At 48.8% G+C, this 26,601-nt stretch overlaps 1 protein-coding gene across 1 annotated transcript; it reads left to right on the forward strand.

The window, feature by feature from the left end:
* The first annotated feature begins 14,781 nt into the window (after nucleotides 1-14,781).
* LOC124700559 (tRNA (guanine-N(7)-)-methyltransferase non-catalytic subunit wdr4-like) lies at nucleotides 14,782-18,468 on the forward strand. The gene is made up of 10 exons (XM_047232662.1): nucleotides 14,782-14,944; nucleotides 15,260-15,424; nucleotides 15,658-15,838; nucleotides 16,036-16,092; nucleotides 16,181-16,251; nucleotides 16,429-16,504; nucleotides 16,594-16,653; nucleotides 16,745-16,848; nucleotides 16,931-16,991; nucleotides 17,876-18,468. The coding sequence occupies exons 1-10, from the start codon at nucleotides 14,811-14,813 to the stop codon at nucleotides 18,269-18,271; spliced, it is 1,305 nt and encodes a 434-aa protein (XP_047088618.1). The 5' UTR covers nucleotides 14,782-14,810; the 3' UTR covers nucleotides 18,272-18,468.
* The last annotated feature ends 8,133 nt before the right edge of the window (nucleotides 18,469-26,601 follow it).

Genomic DNA, 26,601 nt, shown 5'->3' on the forward strand with positions numbered 1-26,601 from the left:
ACTCAGGGTCAAGACTCATCCCGATCCTCCTCGTCTTCCCCATGATGAGGATTCTGCTGAGGAAGACTCTGATATGGAGTATGTTCCTCCTTCTGACAATGGCTGGGTTGCTCGCATAGAGGCCAAGTTGGCCAAGATGTTCTGTCTTAAGTCTGACATCAACAAGCGTCAGTATCAAGCTCATAGGGAAAGGAAAATGGAGAGGAGGAACACCAAGCTCATCATGCGCAAATTGGATATTCCTGTTGAAAGTGGATCTGAGGACATTATCACTCCTGAAGAATGGCTCTCTAAGCATGGCAATGTGGCTCAGTTTGAACAGCTTGGGCTTCCCGGTCCTTCTCGCCGTCGGCGCCCCTCTAGTGATGAAGTTGCGCCCGCCGAGTCTGAAGAAGATGAAGACGATGAAGAGACGGAGGAATCCTCCGAAGATGAGTGAGCTTCCATGGGACGATGTAGCATCGCTTCTTTTCTCCTTTTTGGTATCTTGATGCCAAAGGGGGAGAAGAAGGTCTAGTAGGACTTGCCCCGGGATTTGGTAGGGTTTGAGGGCACAAGCATTTGCCTTTTATCATTCCGTTAAAGCTTGTGTTCTCCGTTTATCTTCTATGCTTATGTTGAACCTTATCTTATGTTTTATATCGTTCTATGTATGGTGGACAAGACTTTTTAGTGAGTGAACTATTGCTATGGTTTTCGGTATTCTATATTGTTGAGAGTATTGTCATGATTTGGTATGATCATCTTATATATCTCAAATGGTCTCTGGATTTATCTCAAATTGATACTTGATATGATTATGGGACTCCTGTTCATGAAATTGAGACTATTATTTTTGAAATGTGAGGATGTCAGTATGAAATGGTATGATCTTCACATCTCATCTATTATCTTTCTCCATACATTATCTGTCATATTTGTCCTATAAGCATTGTGCTTTCTACCTTAAAAGTTGGAGTTGCTCCATACCTAATGTGTGCATATATATCCATGCTCTAAATTTCTAGCATGAACACATCTAGGGGGAGTTTCTCTCTTATGTCAAATACAATGATATTCTTGCTTTACTCTTTGCAAAATCCCGGTATTGTCATCAAACACCAAAAAGGGGGAGATTGAAAGAACATTTCATGATCTCTGAGTTTTGTGTGTTTGTTAACAACACCGGTGGCAATTTAACTGTGCGCTAAGTGGACTACAGATATGGAGAAGATACCACGGGAAAATCTCGACCCACTCAAAAAGGAAGAAAAGAAAATGAGGAAGATGCTGAAGCTTGGCTCTGGCCGGCACTGCCGGCAACACTTGGCCGGCACTGCCGGTGATTCCTAGCCGGCACTGCCGGTGATTCCTGGCCGACACTGCCGGTCTGTCCATCGTCCTGCTGAAAAAGAAAAGGGGTCGGCACTGCCGGCGTTTCTAGCCCGGCACTGCCGGCCTGTCTGTCGACCTGCTGAATCAGAAATCTGGCCGGCACTGCCGGCGTCTCAAGGCCGGCACTGCCGACGATTCTCCTCCAACGGGCAGAAAAGTTGGTGGGGTATAAATACCCCCCTTCTCCTACCTTGGAATTGTGCTCAAACCCTAAGATCTTCATCCACCATTGCTGAGCCACCAAGAACACCAAAATAGCCGGATCTCCTTCCTCAACCACCCAAATCCCTTGTGCTTTGGAGAATCGAAGGAGAAGACCCCGATCTACATCCTCACCGAAGCGTTTTTCATTTCCCCCTCTTATGCTTGAGGGCCCCCTTGCTAGTGTTCCTATTTGGATCCCTAGTTGTTGTTGTTGATGTATGCTTGTTGATTTGTTGTGTTGTTACAGATTTGGGAGCCTCCAATTTGGTTGTGGATGTGTGCCCCAAGAACCTTGTAAAGGCCCGGTTTCCGCCTCGAGGAAATCCCTTAGTGGAAGTGGGCTAGGCTTCGTGGCATTGCTCACAGGAGATCTGAGTGAAGCCTTCGTGGCTGTTGGTTTGGCTTGCGTAGCAACCACACTCCTCCAAACGTAGACGAACCTTCTTGCAAAGGAAGGGAACTACGGGAATCATCTCCGTGTCATCGCGTGCTCCACTCTCGGTTACCTCTATCCCATTCTATCTCCTATATATTGCGTAGCTATATCTAGCTTAGTGGATAATCTTGTCATATAGGTAAATTCACTTAGTTGCATATCTAGAGAATTTACCTTTGTGTCAAGCCTAAATTGAAAAAGAACTAAAAATTTGTTAGTACCTATTCACCCCCCCCTCTAGGTGCGGCATACGATCCTTTCATCCTGTTTGCGTCTGTTTTACATGTTCTGTTGTGAAGTTTCTGAATATTGGCATTGTCTTAAACTCTTATCAGAATATCGCGACGCACCACCAAGCGCCTCGTACACGCCGAAGCATGCACGCGATGCGGGTGGAATCAATCACGAGCAGTAACATTACAACATGATTACAATAGAGCCCACAAGAAACATATATTACAACAACAACAACTCCAACGAGTCAAGATACAAATATACAACATAAGATCCAAATCATACAGAAGATCAAATATGTCCGAGTACGGACAAGATACAAATTGGACTAAGAGTCCTGAAGATAACCAGTGGCGTCCATAACCCTGCCCAGGCCAAGCCGGAAGGGTAACCTTGCTAACGTCGTCATCTTGTACCTGTCGAAGTCGGGCCATCGGTTGCCGACAAAGGAAGGAAACAAAAGAGAAAGGAAAAAGGCGAGGGTAAGTACCAAGGAACGAACTCCGGCACGTACTTAGCGAGACTAGAAATGGCTATGCTCGCCAGACGAATATATCACCGGGGGCTATACGGTAGGTTTAGCGGCAACAAAACTATAACCAATAGAGACACGCTACAACATCCGTCTAATCAAAGAAGATAAGAGAGCGCATAAGGTAACAACTAAAATAATACACAAACATAACCCAGCCAATTACACATATCCCCTTCAACAAAGCGAAGAGGCAATGTAAAAGGCACTCAACGGTGGACAAGTTTTATTAGGTATCGGTTGTAGTAATGCTATATTACTACGCAAGTTATTATCAGATTATTAACAACAAGTAACGGTGTAAGTTGTTCTATGATCGAGTCATACAATTTCAAGTCGTCCATAACCACGGACGCGGCTTATCGATAAGATTTAACCCTGCAGGGGTGCCCAAATGTATCCACACGCACGATCAACCCACTTGCGACAGGTGGATATCATGACTCGCACTCTCCTTCACTACAACAATGTTCAGGAAGCCACCTAACCAAGCTGAACCCGTATCGAAGTCCAGCCGAATCTCCGAAGCGGACCTAGCTATTTGCGACAACGACTTCCGAGGGTCAAAACACACACTGGGGCGAATGACCCGCTTCAGCACGCGATAAACGCTCGTGCCGCACCTATACATGCATACCAGAAACAAGGGATACAAGGCACCCAGGGGCTTAACAAAATAAAGAAGTAACAGGCTGGCATGCACGCAAACAAAAAATGGTAAAACATTGCAAACTAGTTGTGGCCACTGGACAAAGCTGTAGATTCTGGTAGTGGTCGAGGGGAGACCCAATAAACATACCCACGTGTGGTTAGAGCGCTCAGTCTCGGAACAGATAACAAGAACTCGGGTCCTAGGGGACATTAGTGAGTCAAAGTTCCGATGCTTTCGCAAAGGGGTTCACATATCAACACCTCGACAGAATAAGGTTCCACGCTAAGGTCGGGTGTTTGTCAACATGGTACAAGAAGATTCGATAGCTTAACCAACTCCCCCTTAGGTTGACGTGGAATCTCGGGGCGAGATTCCTTGTTAGTGGTGTCGATTGTAGCGACCCAGGAAAATATCCCTATTAGATTTTGTTTGCTCTTTTTCTTTTGTGCATCAATCATGCATCATGCATCATATCATCCATGATTTTATTAAATAAAACTATTTTATAAACCCTAAACTATTTCCTTTTCTCTCTCTTATGGTTGATTAAAACCTTTCCTTCTCCTTCTTTTAACAAAACCCTAACATAAAACTATTTTACTTTGCTATGAATCTTTGTTTCTTATTTGAATTCTCTCTCCACCTCTTATTCAAATTCAAGTCTCTTTTGGAATGGTTTCAAAATCACTTTGCAAAATAGTTTTAAAACAAAGGAGAAAATGTTTTGGAAAAGAAAAACCCCTTCCCTTTCTCTCCCTGGGCCTTTTCCTCTTTCCCTTGCCAAACCTTCTTTCCTTCTCTCCACCGAAAGCCCAAGCCGGCCAAGCCCATCTCTCTCGGCCCGTACCCCTTCGCCAGCTTTCCTTCTGTGTCGTCTTCCTGAGAGAGAGCACGAGATGTGCGTGCTCCACTTTTCCCCTGCCTCGCTCACGCCACACCGCACCATGCCGCAGCTTCCTTCCCTCCCTTCTTATCCCCTCCTCGAGGCCTCTGGAAACCCTAGCTCCATCTCCTTTCCTCCCTCGCGCCGCCGACACTATTTCTCTTCCCTTCCTCACGTTTTCTGACGGCACCGAGAGCCTCCGCGCAACCTCGCCATGGCGCCACCGTCTCAGGCCTCCCCTCGACGATCTAAAGCCACCGGCGGGTGCGCCTCGACCTCCTCTTGCCCCTGGCAGAAGGAATTGAGCCCGGGTGCTCCCAGACGCCGCCACATCACGTTTCCTCAATTCAGGCCACAGTGGACCTCCTCCGCGCCATCTGAGCAGACCACCGCCATCCTGGTGAGCTCGCGCACGTCCTAGACATCTTCTCCCCTTCTTCTCTTCTGGGTTCTGCGCCTCACCGTGGTGACCGCCATTTCCTTCCGCAGACCTTGCCGCCGGCTGCTCTCCGGCGACCCCCTATGCCCGGCGCTGCCTCCATTCAGTCCGCGTCGACAAGGCGCACGCATCGGTACCACGCACGTATACTGGTCTCCCCTGCATCGCCCGCTCCGTCACACCGCACCACGCCGCGGCCACCTTCCCTCCCTTCTTATCCCCTCCCCGAGGCCCCTGGAAACCCAAGACTTACTAGCAGCAGAACCAAGTACCAAAAAGTCAGCAGGATATTTAATCTTACCACATAGAACTTCAACATCTCGAACAATACCAATGGGAGAGATAGTTTCTCTATTAGCTAGCCGAATAACCACATCAATATCTTCAAGTTCACAAGAGCCAATTTCATGCATAATTTCCGTGTAGAGCTCATAAGGAATGGCACTAATACTTGCACCAATGTCGCATAAACCATAATAGCAATGATCACCAATTCGAACAGAGAGCACAGGAACACTGGCTTTCATAGACTTATTAGGATGCGAAACAATATTAGAAGCATCTTCACAAAAAATAATATGACCATCTTCCACATTTTCAGTCACAAGATCTTTAACTATTGCAACAACAGGTTCAACCTTTATTTGTTCTTCAGGTTCTATGGGTTTCTTTGCGCTTTTATTAAATACACTAGTTATAACAGAATACTCTTTCATTTTAGCAGGGAAAGGAGTTTTTTCAATATAAGCTTCAGGAAGAACATGATCAACAGTTTTAATTTCAATACATTTACCTTTAGGTGAATCAGTCTTATCTTTATATGGTTCATGATACTTATCAAAATTCTTCCTAGGAAATTCAAAATGAGAAGCAAAGGCTTTATAAATATTTGCAACAACTTGAGAGTCAAGACCATATGTAGCACTTATATTACGATATTCATCAGTATCCATAAAAGTTTCAATGCATTTATAATTATAATTTATACCTGACACTCTACCTTTGTCATTCTCCCATCCTTCGACATTTTCTTGGATTCGATCAAGAAGGTCCCATTTAAACTCTTCTTTATTGTGTGTGAATGATCCAGAACAAGTAGTATCCAGCAAGGTTTTATCTTGAAAAGAAAGTCTTGCATAGAAATTATCAATGATAATATTACCAGGAAGCTCATGAATGGGGCATTTGAGCATTAAAGACTTCAATCTTCCCCATGCTTGGGCAATACTTTCTCCATCATGAGGCCAGAAATTATATATACGGTTGCGGTCTCTGTGAATTTCACTTGGAGGATAGAATTTAGAGTAAAATAGAGGCACAATATCCTTCCAATCAAGAGGACGCCCGTCCTTCAGCAGTTTATACCAATGCGCCGCTTTACCAGATAGCGACATAACAAATAATTTCTTCCTAACTTCATCCATTGAAATACCTGCATATTTGAATAACACACATAATTCATGTAAAAACAGTAAATGATCTCCAGGATGAACAGTTCCATCCCCTTCATAGCGGTTATCCACAACACGTTCAATAATTTTCATAGGTATTTTATATGGTATTACTTCCTCACCTGGCGCCTCATCCACTACCGTTGCAGTAGTAGTAGATTTCCCAAATAGAAATTCAAGGGAGGATCTCTCCATAATGACTTATAGCAGCAAGCAGAAACAAAATCAGCACGTACAGTAAAAGTTTCCTTACCAATTCCACTTACCAATAGCGCTTCACTCCCCGGCAACGGCGCCAGAAAATAGCCTTGATGACCCACAAGTATAGGGGGTGTATCGTAGTACTTTCGATAAATAAGAGTGTCGAACCCAACGAGGAGCAGAAGGTGTTGACAAGCAGTTTCGATGAAGGATTCACTGTAAATGCTCACAGACAAGTATTCAGGGGGTTTCGATATAGCAGATAAATAAAGTACGAGTAAGTAAATTGCAAAAGAAATAATTGCAGCGAGTGGCCCAATCCTTTTTAGCACAAAGGACAAGCCGGTTTGTTTACTTATAATGACCAAACGTTCTCGAGGACACACGGGGATTTTAGTCTAGTGCTTTCGCTTCATATAGTTGATTAATCTTCATTGTTTTGATAAGTGTTGTGTGGGTGAACCTATGCTAATGCACCACCCTTCCTAGGACTAATACATACTTGTGATTATACCCCTTGCAAGCATCCGCAAATACAAGAAAGTAATTAAGATAAATCTAACCACGACCTTAAACTGCGAGATCCTGCTATCCCTCCTGCACTGATATACTAACGGGGGTTTAGGTTTCTGTCGCTCCGGCAACCCCACAATTAGCAAACGAATACAAGATGTACTCCCCTAGGCCCATAAAGGTGAAGTACCATGTAGTCGATGTTCACATGACACCACTAGAAGAGTAACACCACAACTTAATTAAATATCATAACATTGAATATTACTCAACCATGATTCACTACTAACATTTAGACTTCACCCATGTCCTCAAGAACTAAACGAACTACTCACGAGACATCATATGGAACATGATCGAGAGGTGATATGATGATGAATAACAATCTGAACATAAACCTTGGTTCAATGGTTTCACTCAATAGCATCAATAACAAGTAGAAATCAATACCGGGAGAGTTTCCCCTATCAAACAATCAAGATCCAACCCTAATTGTTACAGCGGTGACGAGGTGCAGCGGTGGAGATGGCGGTGATGATGATGGAGATGATGGTGATGATGATGGAGATGATGTCCAGCTCGAAGACGATGGCGATGGCGTCGATTTCCCCCTCCGGGAGGGAATTTCCCCGGCGGATTCCTGCCCGCCGGAGCCCTCTTTTCTCTCGGTTGTCTCTCCGCCCCGCAGAGGCGGCTCTGTCTATTCTCCGTAACTCCCCGTGGCTTAGGTTTTCGGGGTGAAGAAGTACGCGAAGGAGAGGCGGCCAGAGGGGGCTGTGGGCCCCCTCCCCACATGGCGGCCAGAGGGGGCTGTGGGCCCCCTCCCCACATGGTGGCGCGGCCAGGCCAGGGCCCGCGCCGGCCTATGGGGGGGGGCCCATGGCGGCCCCTCTCGGCCCCTCCTTTTGGCTCCCTTCGTCTTCTGGAAAAATAGGATTTTCCATATAATTTCTGCCACTTGTTGATCTTCCGAAATATGGCGTCCTGACGGTGCTTTTTCCAGCAGAATCCTGACTCCGGTGAATAATTCTCCAATGATCATGAAACATGCAAAATAGGTGAAATAACATAAGTATCATCTCTAAATACGAAATATATCAATGAATAACAGCAAATTATGATATAAAATAGTGATGCAAAATGGACGTATCACCACTGCCGGGAGCGCCGCCAGGCAAAGCCTGGTCGGTGTGGTGGCAGCGGCGGCCATCCTCCTGGCGCCGAGTTGCGGCGACGACGGCGCTCGTTGTCCTCTCTTGCGGCGTTGGTGCAGCGAAGGGACAGCGGCCACGGCGGATCCGGAGACCGCAAGATGCAGCAGCGCCTCCATGGGGATCGGGCGGAGGGGATGGGCGGGCTCCTGCGGGCAGCGGCGTGCGGGCTTCGTTTGTGTCCCTTCCGCTTCACGAGGGCGCATGGAGTTTCTACTCTAGGCATGGCGGTGGCGGTCTTCTCTTCCGCCGGAGGAGATCGGCTAGTTGTGTGGCTAGCCGTGGCGGATCTCGCGATCTGTCGCCTAGCTCCCGATGGCGAGGCGCAGCTGCCGGTGAAAGCCGGCCCGGACTTCGGTCATGGCGGATGATGGCGGCATGCTTCGTCGTTACCTTGTTGAAGGCATTGTCTCTGCAGCCTGCGTTCTTTGCCTGGGATGCTCCGGGGGAAATCCTAGACCCGGGTCTCCTGGATCGGACGATGGCGGCGCGCAACGCTGTTCTCCCTGTTGGGGGCATCGTTTTTGGAGCAGACAACGGATGGCGGTGGTGCTGAGGTGGAGCGGTGTGCTTTCGCTGTGTCGACGTCGTCGAGTCGCTGCGGCATGGTGCAGTGGTGTCTCGGGACGGATGCAGTGTGATGGACTCGCGCAGGATGGTGGAGTCGTCTGGCGTCGTGGCGGCATCGATGGCAGGCCTGGCATGGTCAATGCGATGATCTCTTTTGAAGATGGAGTTGAGGAAGACGGCGGAAGCAACTTCTATGGCATAGGCGTTGGCATATGCTGGGAGTCTGCTTGACTGGATGTGCTTCTCATCTGCTATTGGGCGGCCTGGGAAGGCATTTGGTTTTTGGTTGATGTGAGTTGGTGAGTTGTCACCCCCTTCATCCCTCTGTAGGTTTAGCGAGGTGGCTTCAAGTTTGATCTTTTGTATTGCTCTTGTAAGGTGTTGTGAATAATCTAATAAAAAAAAAGCCGTGTGCATCCTTTGGATGCAGAAGCTAGGGCGATATTTCCCCCATTTCGAAAAAAAGATGTCAACGTAACCTAGTTGAGTTCGGACAAGATTCTCGGGACCTGGCCTGCTATATAAAGGTTATAAGAGGGACTGCCGAACAACAAAACAATAATACGCAGAACCATTGCAACTTAGAGCACAAACCCTACATCCTTGTCTCCCGGCGAGTCGACCATAGCAGTATATCGGCTACCCTATTGTAACCCGATATATTCGATAAATCAAGATCAGACAAGCAGAAAGTAAGGGTTTTACCTCATCGAGGGTCCCTAACCTGGGTAAATCTCTCTCCCCGTTTGTTTGCTATCTGATGTCTCGTGCTAGCCTACAGGATTCCGTCAACCCTAAGCCCCTCATGGTGGGCATTGCCGAGGAGCTCCCTCGTCAGCAGCGATCAAAGTATGCGGGCACACGATCATATTATAGATCGACGTAAATTAGAAGAAGGGAATGGACGACGCCGACGACGCATCCTGAGTCGACGTAGGCACGTCGATCACGATGACCTCCTCGTGATCTGCCTGGTGTGCCTGCTCCGTTGCCGACGCTGAGGCAGAGGCCGATGCCGTTGTCGCCGACGCCGAGGCAGAGGCCGATGCCGCTGACGCAGGTGTACTAGCAGACGCTGTCGCATATGCGTCTACTTGTGCCGGCTCTTGCTCCGGGGGTGGGTTGCTGCCGCTGCCTCGGCCGCCGCCATTTTGGCTTCGATGTCGTTGAGGATCTGGCCTTTGAAGAAGTTGTGCGCCGCCCGCGTCCAGGGAGACATTCCAGCTGTCGATGCCGTCAGCAGGGACATGTCCTCCTTGCGTTTCTTGAGCTCCATCTTCTCCTCTTGCCACTTGAGCAGCGCCGCCCATCTTTCGTCAGTCTTTTTGTTGCGGAAGAGCATGGTCGAGGAGACCTCGGCGAGGCACTGCGTGATTGACACCTGCGTCTACTCGATCGACACAACGTCGGTCAAGGCGGCCTTGGAAGCCTTGTTGCCGATAGGGCGCCGTGCTGATGTTGCGAGCGGCGCATCCAGATCAATGACATCTTTCCCCTTCGACAATGAATGGCGTGTCAACCGCCATTTCTCGTTCGTTTTGAGCTTGCTATAGCAATGCATCAGCGCGAAAGACTTATGACCTTCCGAGTGCTTCCGGTACATCGCCATGGCCTTGTCGAACTAACCAAAGGAAGCACAATCAGATCGTCGAACAAAAACTAGGTGCTAAAAATTGTCGTAGAAAGAGGCGTACCACGCCGCTGATGTCGTTGCCGCTGTCGCCTCTGGTCTCGGCCTCGTTATAGTACCCATGGAGCATGTTCACCGACAGATGATGGCACATCACGTCGACATTGCCTTTTGGCTCCTCTTCATTGTCACTTTGCGGTAATCGCTTTATAGTAGCTTGCGCTCATTGAACTCCGCCTTGATCCTCGCCCAATACTTGTCGTACTTTTGGTTGGCGCCGATGATGAAGTCATGGCCCACCGTTGACCATGACTCGCAGAGACATTTATCTTCCAGAACCATCTACTTGGGGCCTCGTGTGCTAGAGGCCTTCTTCTTCCTCCTCTTCTTCCTCACGCCGGCCGCATCAACCTCCACGAGATCATCCGCATCCTCCGCGACACCCGCGTCCTCGTCGTCCTCTTCGTCAGCGCCCTCTTCGTCCTCGTCGTCTTGCACCCCTCCTCGCCCTCCCCCTCCTCCTCCTCCTCCTCCTCCTCCTCACTACCGGCGCCCTCCTGCGGCCAGTGAACGGGGCGCCGTCCGCACCAGGGCCTGGCTCGCGCTGGGCCGCTTGGTCGTACGCCAGGGAGTAGAACACAGTGTTGGGGTTGAAGCCGCCATGCAACAACGTATTCTCGTACCGCAGCGACAAGTTTGGCGTCACACACCCGGGAGTGGCATAGGGGTCGTCGTTGTAGAACCCGAATGTCGACGGGGACAGCACTCCCGGAATGTACGCTGGCGCGGGCGTACTCCATGGGCTCGCATTGCTGGCCGTGATACACGCGGCCAACGCCTGCTGGTGCGCGCGCGCCGCCACCGTCTTCTTCTCCAGCTGCGCCGCCCTCCGTCCCTTCCGCTCCGTCGTTGACAGCATGCGGTGCAGGCAGTCTTGCTGCCACTGATCCTCGGTCCAGCCTTTCGGCTTCTTCTTCGCAGCCGACGCCTTCCGCGGCTTGGTGGCCGCTTTCTTGGCCATTTTTTTGGGGCCTATCGGCGGCGCTATGGATGGGGAGAGGGTAGTGGCGGCGGGAGGGACAGAGTAGCGATAGAGGGAGGGAGAAATGAATCGGCAGGACAGGCGGTGAAATCTGTTGGGAGGGCAGAAATGCGTGGCGGGAGAGGCGTGATGTGGAGGGAGAGGCGTGATTTGGCGGGAGAGGCTCGATTTGGCGGGAGAGGGGGGCGAATTTTTATGTACCGCTCACGCATCGGGCCCGCTACTCCCCGCCTCGCTTTTCGTTGTTTCTGGCGCGCCCGAAGCGTCCCCTATGTAGCGGGGACATGCTCAAGGCGCCGGACACCGTATCGGGCCGCGCTGAACGAAAGGAGGCTTTGGGGTGCGCGGCTGGGAACAAAAATTTTGTCTAGCGCGCTCCAAATCCCTTTGGGGGAGGCGGCTGGAGATGCGCGTCCCCAAAACCGTCCCCCAAAGGGATTTGGGGCGTGCCGGACAAAAAAACGTTCCCAGCCGCGCGCCCCAAAGCCTCTTTTTGTCCGGCGCGGCCCGATACGGTGTCCGGCACCACGAGCCCGTCCCCGCTACACGGGGGACGCTCCGCGCACGCCGGACACAATGAAAAGCGAGGCGAAGAGACGCGGACCCGAAGCATCAGCGGCTCGGAAGCCTAAAACCCCGTTGCCTACCTTTGGTGAAGCCACGTTAATGGTGATAAGGAGATCCCAACAAATCCTCCTAGGGTGTTGCCCGATCTTTCACAGCGAGAACCCGGGATAGTAGATCCTCCCAACAACGCGACGAACGCAGCCTGCAGAAGAGGGACGAATCCAGCAAGCAACGGATCGATGAACGATACGCCTCAAACCTGAGCTAGATAATCCTTGATGACACAAGAATCTTCGCAGCGGATATTATTACGAACTAGATAAACGACAGCGTCGTACCCTCGAAGGGATGATACACGTCGACACACGCCACTGTTTTTAACCTAAACTTGTCTAACCCTAAAACCTAGCCGCACCCACCCTTATATGAGGGGGTGGCCGGCCAGCCCCTAGTGGGCCTCTCTACCTTGGTTTGGACAGGCCCAAACCAAGCTGACTCAACTCAATAAAATCCCTTATTGGCCCACATATGACCATAGATATAAAATACGATAAACAAGATGACTAAATAGGTGGAGTCCTGAAATTGGGCTTCACCTCGGTCTTCATACCCGTATCACAACCAATAAGCAAATAAACAAACAACACCAATTAAGTTCAGAATACAGTAAGCATAGCAGATGGCGTTCAGGTACAGTATTATAGAAATTAAACTATAAAGGAATCCCCTTCAACATGTTCTACACAACACCATCACGTACACTCTGGGCGTTCATAAGCTGCTTTGGCATTGTCCTTTTATATTTGATTTTACGGAAGCCACACGACCTTCCATTGTTGCATCACTTTGTATAGACGGACCATCAAAAGGGGTGAGACAACTTGAGACTATCTAAGTAAGATATTGTTGTACCAAAATTGTTGTTTCAAGATAGTGTAAAGTTATACATCTCAAAGGTTAACATATCCGTCAAAGAAGGAGGCGCCAAACGGATCAGGCATTGACAGATCATGCGTATGCTTCTTGTAGTCTTTGAAAGAAGTCCAAGAAAACCTTTTGAATTCGAAGTGAGCATCGCGAGAAGCTCTGTCTTCCAATTGTAGCTGCATGTTTTGATTAGCCCTCCATTTGTCGTCGTACTCTTGAACAAGTCCAAATTCCATCCGCTCTAGCACTCTCGCATTCAGAACAAAGAACCGAGCAAAGTCAACTTCTATACCCCTGCCATAGTAGACCTTGAGGGCTACCTTCTTTAGATGGAGGTCAAGGCATTCAGTTGGATCATCTAGCGAGGCGTACTTGCGCATATTTTTCATTTTCTTCGGTAGGGGTAACTCGTTTTCACAATATGGATCTTCAAACCTCCGCGGATGTAACTAGAGAAAGAAAGAAAAAAAGAAACAATATAAATACAATAGCAAACAAGTTGGCGGCGTGATAGTAGTTGACAATCAAATGCTCGTTTGACTTTATAAACATGCTAGCAAAGAAACAAATACAACTACTCACAATGATATACAGGCTCTCCAAGCAGGGGAAGCACTTGAGGAAGTCGAGAACCGCATCCAAATCAGGACCAACATGATCAAGAGCTAAAACCTTCACGGTGTGTATCGTGGTTGTCAAGCTGAGAGCAATCATTTTCTGCAAAACATAACATATCAAGAACAATAGCATGCACATGATAATAATGCAGGTAAAGGTAAAACTTGAAATTAAAGACCTGAAACTGTTGCTCCAAGGTGAAGGTTTGCTATGCCGTAGCTCAGGGAACCCAATATCTGCAGTTTGGGCGCGTTGATGATCCGGATGATTGCTGAACCGCGTCTCGGAATCAGTGGTAGCAGCCTGTCGAGGGAAGGGGCGTCCTCGACAACCAGCTCGTTGACATCGTCAATGTCGTCATGGCCTCGTTGTTCGTTCCAAGGAGAGAGGAAGCCGATGCTCCTGAGACTTGGAGAGCTCAGGCGGAGGCGGGCAGCGCCGACATTCATCTCCAGCAGGAGGCTCTCCAAGGCGGGGCAGTTGGCGAGCAGGGCGCGGAAGGTCTCATCCGTCAAGGTGACCCTATACAGGGTGAGCTGCTGGAGGTGCGGGAGATCCACGGCCAGGTTGGGCGGGAGGCGGCAGCAGCCGAACCTGGCGACGCGGAGGGCGGGCGCGAGGCGGAACACGGACGGCGGCAGCAGCGTGGTGCGGCAGTGGTCGTAGCTGTAGGCGAGCTCCAGCTCCTGCAGGCTGGAGAGGTCCCGGGAGCGGAGCCAGCCGTCGATCCTGCCGTCGCCGGCGTCGTCGTAGATCGCGCGGCGCTTGGCGTAGTCGTAGTTTGTGGGGAGCGGGCAGAGTTTGGTGAGCAGGATGCGGCGGGCGGGGCCGGCATGGGCGGAGAGGATGCTGGAGGCGACCTTCTCGGAGAAGCCGCGGCCGTCGTCCCCGACGTCGAGGTTGAGCGGCGCGGCGCGCCAGATGGGGCGCCACCGGCGGGACAGCGCCTGCGTGCGGCCGCCTTCCCTCGTGGGGAGGAGGGAGATGATGGTTCCTAGCACATCGTCCGGTAGGTTGCTGATGAAATCGGTGCGATCGCCGCTCCCGGGGCCCAACAGTTCGCCGCCGCCACCGTCGCCGTCGATTCGCGTCGCCATGGGAGTCTGCTCCGAGTTGCTTTGGAACAGCAAGAGGGCCTTTGCCCAAGTCTATTGGGCCGGGCTTGAATTTACGTGCGACCGCGGTGGGTCCCACGAGAAAGCCAGCCATAAACCCTAGTAATCAATCCCCACTCCGAGCTCCGCCCGCCCACCACTTCTGCCGCTCGATTCGAATCCGGCCCCAAATCCAAGCTCGCTCCGCTTCGGTCCCTGCTGTTTGCCGGCCATGGAGGACACCGCGGTCGAGGAGGCGGAGGTGAGCGGCGCGGCTGAGTTCGCGCCGGCGCTCGTCGCCGCCCACCCGTTCGGCCACTCCGTCGCCGTCGCCGTCGGGCCCGATCTCCGGGTGTTCGATCTCCAGTAAGCAATGCCCTCCTTGACTCCCCTAAAATAACTACGGTATTCTTAGATTTCGGTGGAGATTGGGCGGTGATTTGAGACGAGCCTAGCTGCTTACCTTGTACTGAATTACTGGTAGTAGTTCCGTGCTCGCAAGTGTGGAAAAACGGCCACTGATTTTTTAGATGTGCAACTTAAACGTTGACTTTATTTTTCGAAGCCCAGGTGATTAGCTCTGTACTGTGTAATGCATATACTTTTTCTCAGAGTGAAGCTCTGTTTTAGCGCATTTTGCCTGGTTAGCGCTGCGAATGACGATTGGTTTTGTGCATCCAGAGGCGGCTGTGCAGTCTCACTGTCAGATGATTCTGGCGGCCCTGCTCATTCGGATGCTATCAGAGCTATAACGTTTGGTGCTGGTGGTGACTTGTTTGCCTCTGCGGGCGATGACAAGCTTGTGAAGGTTTGGAAGACTGGTCCGTGGCGCTGCATCCGCACTATGTAAGTGCTGATTTTATTTTCTCAATGTAGCTAACACGACGCTGAGAGCACACATTGCACCCTTTATTTGGCATGTATTCAGTCTTGAAGTCCTGTTCTGTTATACGGTGTATGTTTGTATGAGTACCCATTCTTTATCTTTGATTAGCAGACTTTAATTATTGTGTTGTTGTTAATACTATTAATTTTTCCGTGCATCTATATGATTTCATTTGCAATGTTCACTTCTGCAGAACTTCTGAAAAGAGGGTCAGTGCAGTTGCTTTTAGCAACGATGGCCTCTATGTTGCATTTGCCGATAAATTTGGCGTAGTTTGGTTAGAAGCTGCGGGGGAAGATGATGAAGGGCATGTGTCAGCTGATAGCAAACCTGTGTCAATTTTTGGTCACTACTGCAGTATTATTACTAGCATGGTATGGACAATTGTTTACATTAGATCACATCTGATTTATTTGTGGCTCCTGTATTTTATTCTATTAATTATTAAACTGTTGGCATATCAACTGTCAAAAAATGAAAAAAATAAACTGCAGTCTTTCACCGTGTCACGCTTTAGTGTTGTTTTTCAGTTCATGATCTGCTTACTTATATCATTTATTTGGGAACGCAGAAATTCTCACCAGATGGACGGTTCATTGCCACTGCTGACCGGGACTTCAAAATCCGAGTATGTAACTTCTGTATTTTGCAGTAATTGTCTTGGTGGTTATAGCTCTGAGTTATTCATCTTACTCATGTAATTATTTATTTTGTAGGTTACGTTGTTCCCAAAAAACCCCATGAAAGGGGCTACTGAAATACAGAGCTTTTGCCTTGGACATACAGAGTATGTTCAGTTCATAGTGTCATCTTTTTCTTTATTTTTTACGCTACTTCTTGCAATACCTACATGACTTTGAATTTTATATATCATGACCCCGGTTGATACTTGTTATAGCTTCATAGCTAAAAGTCACAACATAGTTGTTGATGTATTTGATAATTGAGGTGACTACTCATGCAGATTCGTTTCTTGCATTGCCTTCACACGCATTTCAGGAGGGTCGTGCTTTCTATTATCTGGAGGCGGTGATTCAGCGGTGTGTAGATATTTATTTGGAATCTGACATGTTATTTCAATAAGCTTACTCAAAGCCTCTTATGATGTTGGTTTCTTTATCTATTAAAGGTTAGGTTATGGGACCACATAAATGGCTGCCTCCTCGATACATATGATGTCAGAGACAATGTAAAAGCTGAAAGATTTGTCTCAAGCTTTATCTCAGTTCACAAAATTTGAAGTTATTCTTTACTTAATTAGTTCTTAAAACTACTTGAAGGTGGGAGAACTCTCCGAGCCAAATGAAACTGAAGACAGCAATCTAGCCATTGGGAACATATGTCTGACAAATAATAACTCAATGGTTGCTGTAGCTATTCAAAGGTAAGCTTGAGTGATGGCATTTGTTCAACAAGTAATAAAGTTTATTTTCTTAGTAACACGGAGTTCTTCTGAAACATCGCAGTTTGAATGGGCTGATGCTCTTAGCATGTGATCTTGTAGCAAAGAAGTTGTCTTTTCTAAAGGTAAATTTCTTTGGCAGCCATTTTTCATGTTCTTTAGGGCAACTGATTCGGATACAAAAGAATTAACAGAATCTTGTTTTAAAATGAGATTTCTCATACCATTTATACTGCTGCTAGTCTGATGCTGATCAATGTCTCCATGTTGATTTCTAGAAGGATTGGTGCCCACACTATTCACTTGCTAGGCCTTGGTTCCAGAATGGTTTTCATGCTAGTTCTAGGCAGCTAGCAGCGATTGTCGTACTATGTGTTTCCTTTATCTAATATTAATAAACCTTAGGAGCACGAGATACGCAAATAGGGATGTAGTTTTGTCTTTCTCCGTGTTGCTTGCCAGTGAATATTCAGGTGAATCCCTTAAACATGCCGCCTCCTAATAATCTTGTAAAACAGTTTTAACTAAAAAGAGGCAGGTGATATGCTAATAGAAGAAAGAAAATCAAATTCAAAGATAACCACGTTTTGGCTGGTGGTTGTGCATGACTATTGGCTAGTTCCTTTGCTGCACCTGACCATGAGACTGTGTGTTGCAGTCCTTTTACATAACAAATATTTGGAGCAGTTCTGGTAGACCTGCTAATTGGTAACTAGTCAGAGATGCCGAAAGATTTTATACTTAAATAAGACGCCTTATGTCATCTTGATGCATCCTTGATCTGCTAATTGGTAATCTGGTTGTGTGGACCCTTGATGCTTGACAAGATCTTGATGTACCATTGCTGGGTAGAGTGGGTGTGTTGTGTAGCATGTTGATGCATTAGTAAACTGCCCATCATCGAAAAAACGAAATAAAGTGTCATGTTGCCTTGCAGTGGAATTGTTCAGATTTTTTTTAGTTATTTCTTGCAATGTTGGCGAAACTTGAGCCTCTTGTTCGCTCGCAGGTCATTAGGACGGAGAAGAGCTACATTCCTACTAGCTTAGCTTCCAGGTGCTGGGAGGGTCTTCTGTGGACTGTCATGGGTGCATCAAATATGCCTAACCAGTCTGTATCCCAGCTATTGACCCGTGTAAAAATCATCCCCCTGGCCCAGAAAGATGTACAAGCCTCGGCTGGTCATGACTCTGCGGCCCTTGACGACACTGAAGTACCGCATGGCGAAAAACTTCTCTTGGCGCTGCAAGGAAGCCTCGACGGTTCAAAGCAAGAGGAGGTGCTGGCCGCGGTACTCGCCGCTCTGAAGGTCTCGATGCACAAAATGCTGGTGAAGAAGAACTACTCGGAGGAGCGCAGGGAGCAGAGAAAGAGGGGCAGGAACGACAAAAAGATCAAGAACTAGCTTTTTGTTGGGCCTGAAACAGTACCAAATTAAACAGGTCCTCGTTGTTGTGTTGTAGCATGAGAAGTTGAGCGCGAGAAAGAAATGTATTGACAAGTTGTAAGAGTAGACCAGATTCAGCAGAATTTTCTTGTGACAAGTTGTGCCGGGTGCTTATGCTAACCGCTTCAGTCGAAATGCCGCGATGATAGATGTAATTTGGAGTCCATGACTTCTGTGAGCTGCGAATTAGTAAATGCTATTGACTGAAGAATAATAATGATTTTCTGTCAGATAATCACGTGAAGTGCAAACTTATCATACAAGTGAGTATAAGAGCATCTCCAGTCCCGTTCCCCAAACGCCGCCGGATTGAGCGGGGTTTGGGGACGTGTTTTATTTGTGCCGTGTTTGGAGACATCGCTCTCCAGCCGCGTCCCCCAAATAAAATTTCAGAAATTTAAAACTTGAGCGAATTCATCCAAACTTGCTATATATTACATAGATTCGAACGAAATTCGATTAGATTTAAACTAGGGATTTCTATTTTCGTGCCCTCGGGTCCTTAGTTGTGCTCAGTTTTCCCCAGCTCCTTAGTTTTTCCTCAGTTTTACCTAAACGTTTGTCTGAAACCATCAAACGTGATGTAACGGCCGGTTGCCCGACGGTTGACCGTTATCTTCTGACTAGTGGGGCCACGTAGAGCCCGCAAAGACACGTCGGACCATCCATCTTTGTTTGACCGTAAGCATCGCTGTATCCCCGACCAAAACGCGAACGAGTGGGGCTTCGGTATATCAAATGACAAGTGGGGCCATGATGCTGATACAAGGGGCAATACACGGGTAGGATTAGATTTTTAAACGGAGCTCTACAACGATGGCACGGAGGAGGTGGCATGCGGGGTGCCGAGATGAGATCGACGTCCACAAAGAACTGCATGAGGCGAGACCGGACGCATTAGATAGATATGAACTAGACGCGTTTAACCATGCAAAGAAGAGAAGAAATGGTCGACGACATCGACGACCACCTCAAAACTTTGACTGACCGTGTCGGACACGAACGCGAGCAATGTAGAGAAAACTAGTGTCTCTCCTTTCTCGGCGTGTATAGGTGGGTGCTAGGAGAGTGTGGTGGCGAAGGGAAAGACCTCGCGGCGGTCACGTGGCGTCCAGAGCATAGCGGGTCGGCGTGGCCGTGCCCACTGCGGCGTGCATGCATGTTCGGCATTCGCATCAGCATGTACGTTCGGCATTGGTCTCGGCGGTATCTCTGGTGTGTCAGTGATCGAATGAGGGGACGGGATTGAGGGTGCATCCCGACGTTGACCTAGCAGTGGCGGCGAGCATAGCCGTTCTGACCATGCCGATATCGGCATCGGCAGCGTTTGGAGGCTGTGGTGCTCGAATCAAGTTGGGATTTGTTTCTCGTAGGCCAAAATGAATTTGAAACAAGTTTCATGTTGAAGGTTAGGTAACGAAAGTTTGTAACTATCCCAAAATTATACTAGCGCCATGGTGAGGTTCTTTTTGATAGAGCTATACGGTTGGGCAAACTTTTTTGACACTTTTTAGATAGGGTTCCTTGTTGTTACACGTATGACATCATGTATGGAAAATTTGTGGTCATTTGGAGATGTTCGAAAAATCACTTTGCTTAAGCGCATGCCGTTTCGTCTCAGCTGAAACCAGCTTTTCTAACAAGGTGATTTTTTCTACCTTCTCTAAATAACCTCAAATTTCATACAGCTGATCTTCTATACATAGATAGATACATTGTTTCGTTTTTACATTTTTCGAACTTTTTATTTCCCTTTATAATACCCAATTGATTTTCAGGTCAAAACCTCGAAAAACAAGATCATGTATGGCATCATTTCACCCTAAATTTCAAATTTTCTGAAACTTTCCCTTTTAGATATTCCTTGTTGTTATAGGTATGCCATCATGTATGCCAAACTTGGTTAGGTCTCACCGAAACCAGCTTTTGTAACAAATTAGGTGATGGTTTATCATTTTTTTTTGCGTGAAAAGTAATGGCTACAACAAATCGGTTATGGTTTATCATATTTTTTTGCGTGAAAAGTAATGGCTACAACAAATTGTTGATGGTTTATCATTTTTTGCGTGAAAAGTAATGGCAACAACAAATCGGTGATGGTTTATCATATTTTTTTGCGTGAAAAGTAATGGCTACAACAAATTGTTGATGGTTTATCATTTTTTTGCGTGAAAAGTAATGGCAACAACAAATCGGTGATGGTTTATCATTATTTTTGCGTGAAAAGTAATGGCTACAACAAATTGTTGATGGTTTATCATTTTTTTGCGTGAAAAGTAATGGCAACAACAAATCGGTGATGGTTTATCATTTTTTTTGCGTGAAAAGTAATGGCAACAACAAATCGGTGATGGTTTATCATTTTTTTTCGTGAAAAGTAATGGCTACAACAAATTGTTGATGGTTTATCATTTTTTTGCGTGAAAAGTAACGCCTAAAATAGTTTATAATTTTTAGCGCGTGAAAAATAATACGAGAAAACCGCCCTTCAAAGCATACTTAGAGGGTGGAAGCTAATTAACCGCCAACGAGAGAGAGAGAGAGGGGTTATCCTGCCCGTTCCCTATATCATACGATCAACGGTCGGCGGGCACGATCCGCGTGACATGGGCTAGACCAATCAGGGCGATGATGCACGTCTGCGAGAATTTGTGAAGAGAGAGGGTAAAACTGAGTACTATCAAGAAACCAAGGGCACCTGAGTAGTAAACAGACTAAGGGATTCAAATTTGAGATTTAAAAAATGGAAAATGTGTGTTTTGTACAATGAAACCCATCTTGGCCTACCTCAAACTATTTGCAATACCAATATACATCACTGTGAGAATTGTGGCCTCATTTAGACAAAGTATGATTTGGGGGAAGCTGTTTTGGGAAGGGCTTATTGTGGAAAACCATGCACCTTCATAGCTACTAGGTGATTTGAGAAGTGGCAATTTGTGGTAAAACTTGATTTATCTATGATTTGAGAAGTGGCAATTTGTGGTAAAGACTCCATGAGTAAGTGCCACTCTTTTTCGGATTTTTTTGCACATTAAATGACTCATTTAACTAGTTAATCTCATTTGTTGACTCTCTGTTGACTAGCCACTTGAGGGTAAAACTGAGTATATTGCACTAGTCAGTATTAGCACTCGAGGGGAAAATTGAGCACACAAAAATGCTAGTATAAGACTCGAGGGTATACCTGAGTATATCTAAATTTCCAGGGTTAGACTCGAGGACACGTGCAATTGTTGACGCGTAGACGCGGGTCGCGGTGGAGAAGTCGAGACGTGCAATCGTGGACGCGTGCCGCGTTGCGAAGTCCAAGACGTGCGGACGTGCACCTCGTGCACGCGTAGGACGCGGGTCGCATTAACCACCCCTCGCCTTTATAGACGCCTCCTCGCACTCTCTCTGTCACTCTCACTCGCTCACGCATCGCCAACTCTCTCACGTCCCATCATCTTCTCCAAAGCAAAAAACCTTCTCCCTCTCCCTCTTCCTCTTCCTCCGCCGGAGAGATAGACAAGGAGAATGCCAATCCCAAAGTCGAGGTTGGCTCAAAGCGCGACGCCTCCATCTTCGGCGCCGTCCCCTCTACGGACGACGACGCCGCCGCCGCCGCCGTCGCCGGTGCATCGGAGGCCGCCGCCGCCGGTGGCGCTCAGATCCCGGCGGGATGGGACCCCTACGACCCCGTGCCGTACGTCCCGCCCCCGAACCCCTACGACACCTCCCTGGAGGACCCATGGAACGAGGTAACTACGGTTTGCTTCCTTTTTTGTTCCCCATTTCTTTTTGAACCCTATTTTTGCTGGTGTAGATGGATCTCGTAGATGGATGAGTATTGGGCTAATATTTGCGCCGATTTTATTCCATTTTGTTTTGATCACTTCTTGATTTCGTTTAAGATTTGGGGTTCGGCTGTTCGGTTAATTTATGCAAGTAATATTGGATCTCAATCAGTTAATTTATGCAAGTAATCATGGGATCTCAATCGGTTATTTTATGCACTAATCAAAAGATATCAACCGTTTAATTTTGCAAATAATCTCGAATGTGTTCAAGTTCAGATCTAGTTCAGATCTAGAATCTGTTTCTTTGCCTATGATGAATGGTTGGGCACAAATTTTTACAGGGAGGGTTCAGCGAACCATTGCCGTGTACAAATCTGTTGTGCATGAGCTTTAGTTCGCTAACTCCTTCCCCGTAGATATATAATCATGTCCACTCTAACCGAGGCTGACTCTGTTTTTCTTAACTTTGTTATCATGTACGTTAGTCATCGTTGCAACTCATTCACTAGTTTCTGTTTGATATGGATCGGATGTCCGGCAGCGACGTCGGCAGCGACGAAGAGGAGGAGGACGTCAAGACTCGCCAAGTGCTCGCGGAGGCTGCAGGTCGGCCGATACATCTCCTACTTCGCCAAGGAGGTGTACACGTGCCCCTTCTGCACCGGAGACTCGGCGCCACGGACTTCAACCGCCTCGTCACGCATGCCGAGAACATCAGCAACACCTTCCCCAAAGTCGGCACGACGGTGAACGTCCACTCCTTCCGCGCCAAGCACAGGGCGCTCGGCATGCACCTCCGCAGCTTGCGGCGGGTGGAGATCTCCGCCGGGCGCATGCCTCCGCTCAAGCCCAAGGCTCCCAAGGGGAGCAAGAGCAACAAGTGGAGGCGAGCCGGATGGGGTAGGCGGAGTCCCGGACGTGTGCTGCTGCTGCTCGCTGCCTCCTAGTTTGTTGTTGGGATCCCTTTGTTGTTAGCTAGGGATCCCTTGTTGTTATGTTAGTATGATGGTGCTGTGAAGAACCTGTTACTATGTTGGCTGCTGTGTATGCAGCCTATTATCTATCCATATTATCTAGGGATTATCTATCCCTAGTCTACTATATTTTGTTGGCCGTACTTAGTTTTCTTGATTTACTATGACTGTGAATTTATCGTACATTATCCTGGAGATTTGCTTCTAGATTTAACTACATACATATGGACCGGAGGGAGTACTAGATTTGCTGCCATATTGGGCAAACAACGAGGGCCAAAAGGCACAAATAATTGAAGAAAGTCAGAAATGCAAGCTTCTCTAGATTTTATACTAATTTGGTGAAAAGGACGAGAGAGAAAGAGGGGAAAAAGGTGCACTTAATAATGCCAATTTTGGGCCGAGAGAGACAGAACCCAGCTCCTGCTCACGTGCAACCAAACGCTTCTCGTCCTGTCCCACGCGGTCCCTTTCTACCAGCCCCACGCGACGCGGGCCCACACGACGCGGCCCCACACATGACAGAGCGGTCAACTAAACGGGAATCCTGCCGTCTGAGCTGCTTCTGCGGGTTTCAGACAAACGTTTGGGTAAAACTGAGGAAAAACTAAGGAGCTGGGGAGAACTGAGTACAACTAAGGACCTGAGGGCACGAAAATAGAAATCCCTTTAAACTAAACCCTAATCTAGAATTACTTGCAGTGGCCAGAGGCGTCGTAATACTGGTGGAAGTTGTACATGTCGTCGGTGACGACCTCCTGCTTGACGCGCTCGTCGGGCTTGTCGACGGGTTCATCCTTCACCAGGCCGCTTGGTCCAGCCTCGCCATCGCCGGTGAGGTCCACGAGCGGCTTCCCGGTGTCGCGGATGGACATGGTGATCGCCGTGTCGAGGTCGCCCCTCCAGGCGTCCTTGTCGTTCAGCGACGCCAAGCACGCCGCTCGCAGCCCTGGGCAGTCCTCGGGGTCGTCGCTGCTCGCAATGAGCCGCTGCTGCCGCTCGTACTCCGCCAGCACCGCCGCCTTCGTCGCTTCCTCGTCGTCCTGCTCCTCGTTCACCTCCGGCTTCAGGATGAGGAGGGCGCCGCTGCCGTGCCTTTCCTGCTGACGCCGCGCCTCGGATTGGCGAGCATCGTCGCGAACCCCGGCTCCTCCTTCACCTCGCGCTTGGGGACGGTGTAGGGCGCGGAGCGGTGCGACGAGGATGGCGTCGATCGGGCCGGCCCTGACGAGGAAGAGTACGTCCTCCTTGGCTGCCAGCGCGCTGCGGGAGACGGTGGCGGTGAGGACGGCGCCTCCAACCTTGGCGTCGTTGTCGATGGTCGCCCAGGTCGGATCGGCCCGCTCGTCGGCGGTGAGTGCAGACCGACGGCCCTTGATGGAGTCCCTCCAACACTCCGTGCCTGGCGACGGCGGCGAGACGCCTATGCCGTTGACGACCATCCTCCCGCCGCTGCTTGGCAGGCGCATGTCTGGCGGGACGGGATATCCCACACGGTACAACGCCCACGCCTCCGGGCACGGTAAGGCTGCCGCGGCCGAAGCCGTTCGCCGCTGCGATCTTGTGGGAGGACGACGACATTGGGTAGCGGATGGAGCGACGAGGAGAAGATTTGGGAGCGACGAGAGATTGGGATGAACAAGAACCGTAGGGGCGCTCTTAATGTACAACGGTGGCAGTCGAAGCGGCAGCGGGTCGTTGGACGCAATAAACGTCGGCGCGGATGGCCACGCGGTCATGCACGACGAGACGCGTCCCTGTGTCGCCTGAGAAATATGGGACGCCATTTGATACGGGCATGAAGGCCGAGGTGAAGCCCAATTTCAGGACTTCACCTAGTTAGTTATCTTATTTATCATATTTTATATCTATGGTCATATGTGGACCAATTAGGGATTTTATTGAGTTGAGTCAGCTTGGTTTGGGCCTGTCCAAACTAAGGTAGAGAGGCCCACTAGGGGCTGGCCGGCCACCCCCTCATATAAGGGTGGGTGCGGCTAGGTTTTAGGGTTAGACAAGTTTAGGTAAAAACAGTGGCGTGTGTTCACGTGTATCATCTCTCCGGGGGTACGGCGTTGCCGTTTATCTAGTTTGTAATAATATCCGCTGCGAAGGTTCTTGTGTCATCAAGGATTATCTAGCTCAGGTTTGAGTCGTATCGTTCATCGATCCGTTGCTTGCTGGATTCGTCCCTCTTCTCCAGGCTGCGTTCATCGCGTTGTTGAGAGGATCTACTATCCCGAATTCTCGCTGTGAAAGATCGGACAACACCCTAGAAAAATTTGCTGGGATCCCCTTATCAGGTTGCGTTTGACATTGTTCAGCTAGCATTAGTACCCATGAACCATGTCTTCTCCATGGGTATTGTTATTTTTAGAACCGTAACATTGCTATTGTTAAGGTGGAAGAAGACCATATTTGATACTTCCTCCGATTTATATTAATTGACTCTAATATGAATGGATCTAAAATTCTAGACACATTTTAGTTCTAGATACATCCATATTAGAGTCAAGTAATATGAATCGGATATATATTTTAGCCAGCGCGGGTGTGTACCCCCAATTGCCACACTGAATCTTCCCCGCGCCTCTTCCTCCTCCCCGACCGCGTGTGTCCGAACCTGCACGCCGGCGCCGAAGACCACTCCGTTGTTTTCCGACGCCTCTTCTCGTCCGATTGGTCGCCGCTGAAGCCCACCGCCTAGTTCCCACGCCTCGTCACGCGGAGTCTCAGCCGATTCGGTGCCGCGTTGCCCTGCTTCTTCGCGTGGAGTATAGGCCGAATCACCGCCGGCCCACCTTGGGAATGCCGCCGCCCAAGGCCGTCGACGGGTTTCCTTGGTGTGCGGCGTTGGAACTCTAGCCGTTTCATCGCCGAGATTACTTTCGATGGCGTACGTTGGTGGCTCGGGACATTCTCATCACTGGAGCTCGCTGCGGGCGCGTACGATTTTGGAGTGTGGACGTTCGGTCGGCCGCGTCAAGATTAACTTTCCCGACGTGGAGACCCTCTAGAAGGCTGAGTTCCTCTCGCGCAGGGTCGCATGGTCACTCACGAGCAGGAGAAGAAGAATCGTCACGCTTTCTTGCAGATTAGGGTGCATGTGGCTGACAAGGAGGCAATGGCGCGCTCGTTCAATTTGAGACCGAGTACTTCGTGGTGATAGAGAATGCGAAGAAGAAGAAGAAGGAGGAGGAGGAGGAGGAGGAATATGTTGCGTCAAGGCGACCGTGATTGTCCCTTCTACCATCGACATCTCGTCGGGCTCGTCCTTCGAGCTAGCTTAGAGCATCTCCAGTCGCGTCCCCCAAAGCGTCCCCCAAAGCAATTTGGGGCGCGCCGGACCAAAAATCCGTTCCAGCCGCGTCCCCCAAAGCCCATTTTTGTCCGGCGCGGCCCGACACGGTGTCCGGTGATACGTCCATTTTGCATCACTATTTCATATCATAATTTACTGTTATCATTGATATATTTCATATTTAGAGATGATACTTATGTTATTTCACCTATTTTGCATGTTTCATGATTA

The sequence above is a fragment of the Lolium rigidum genome, chromosome 3 (assembly GCF_022539505.1).
Source record: "Lolium rigidum isolate FL_2022 chromosome 3, APGP_CSIRO_Lrig_0.1, whole genome shotgun sequence".
In the NCBI taxonomy this organism is placed as follows: domain Eukaryota; kingdom Viridiplantae; phylum Streptophyta; class Magnoliopsida; order Poales; family Poaceae; genus Lolium; species Lolium rigidum.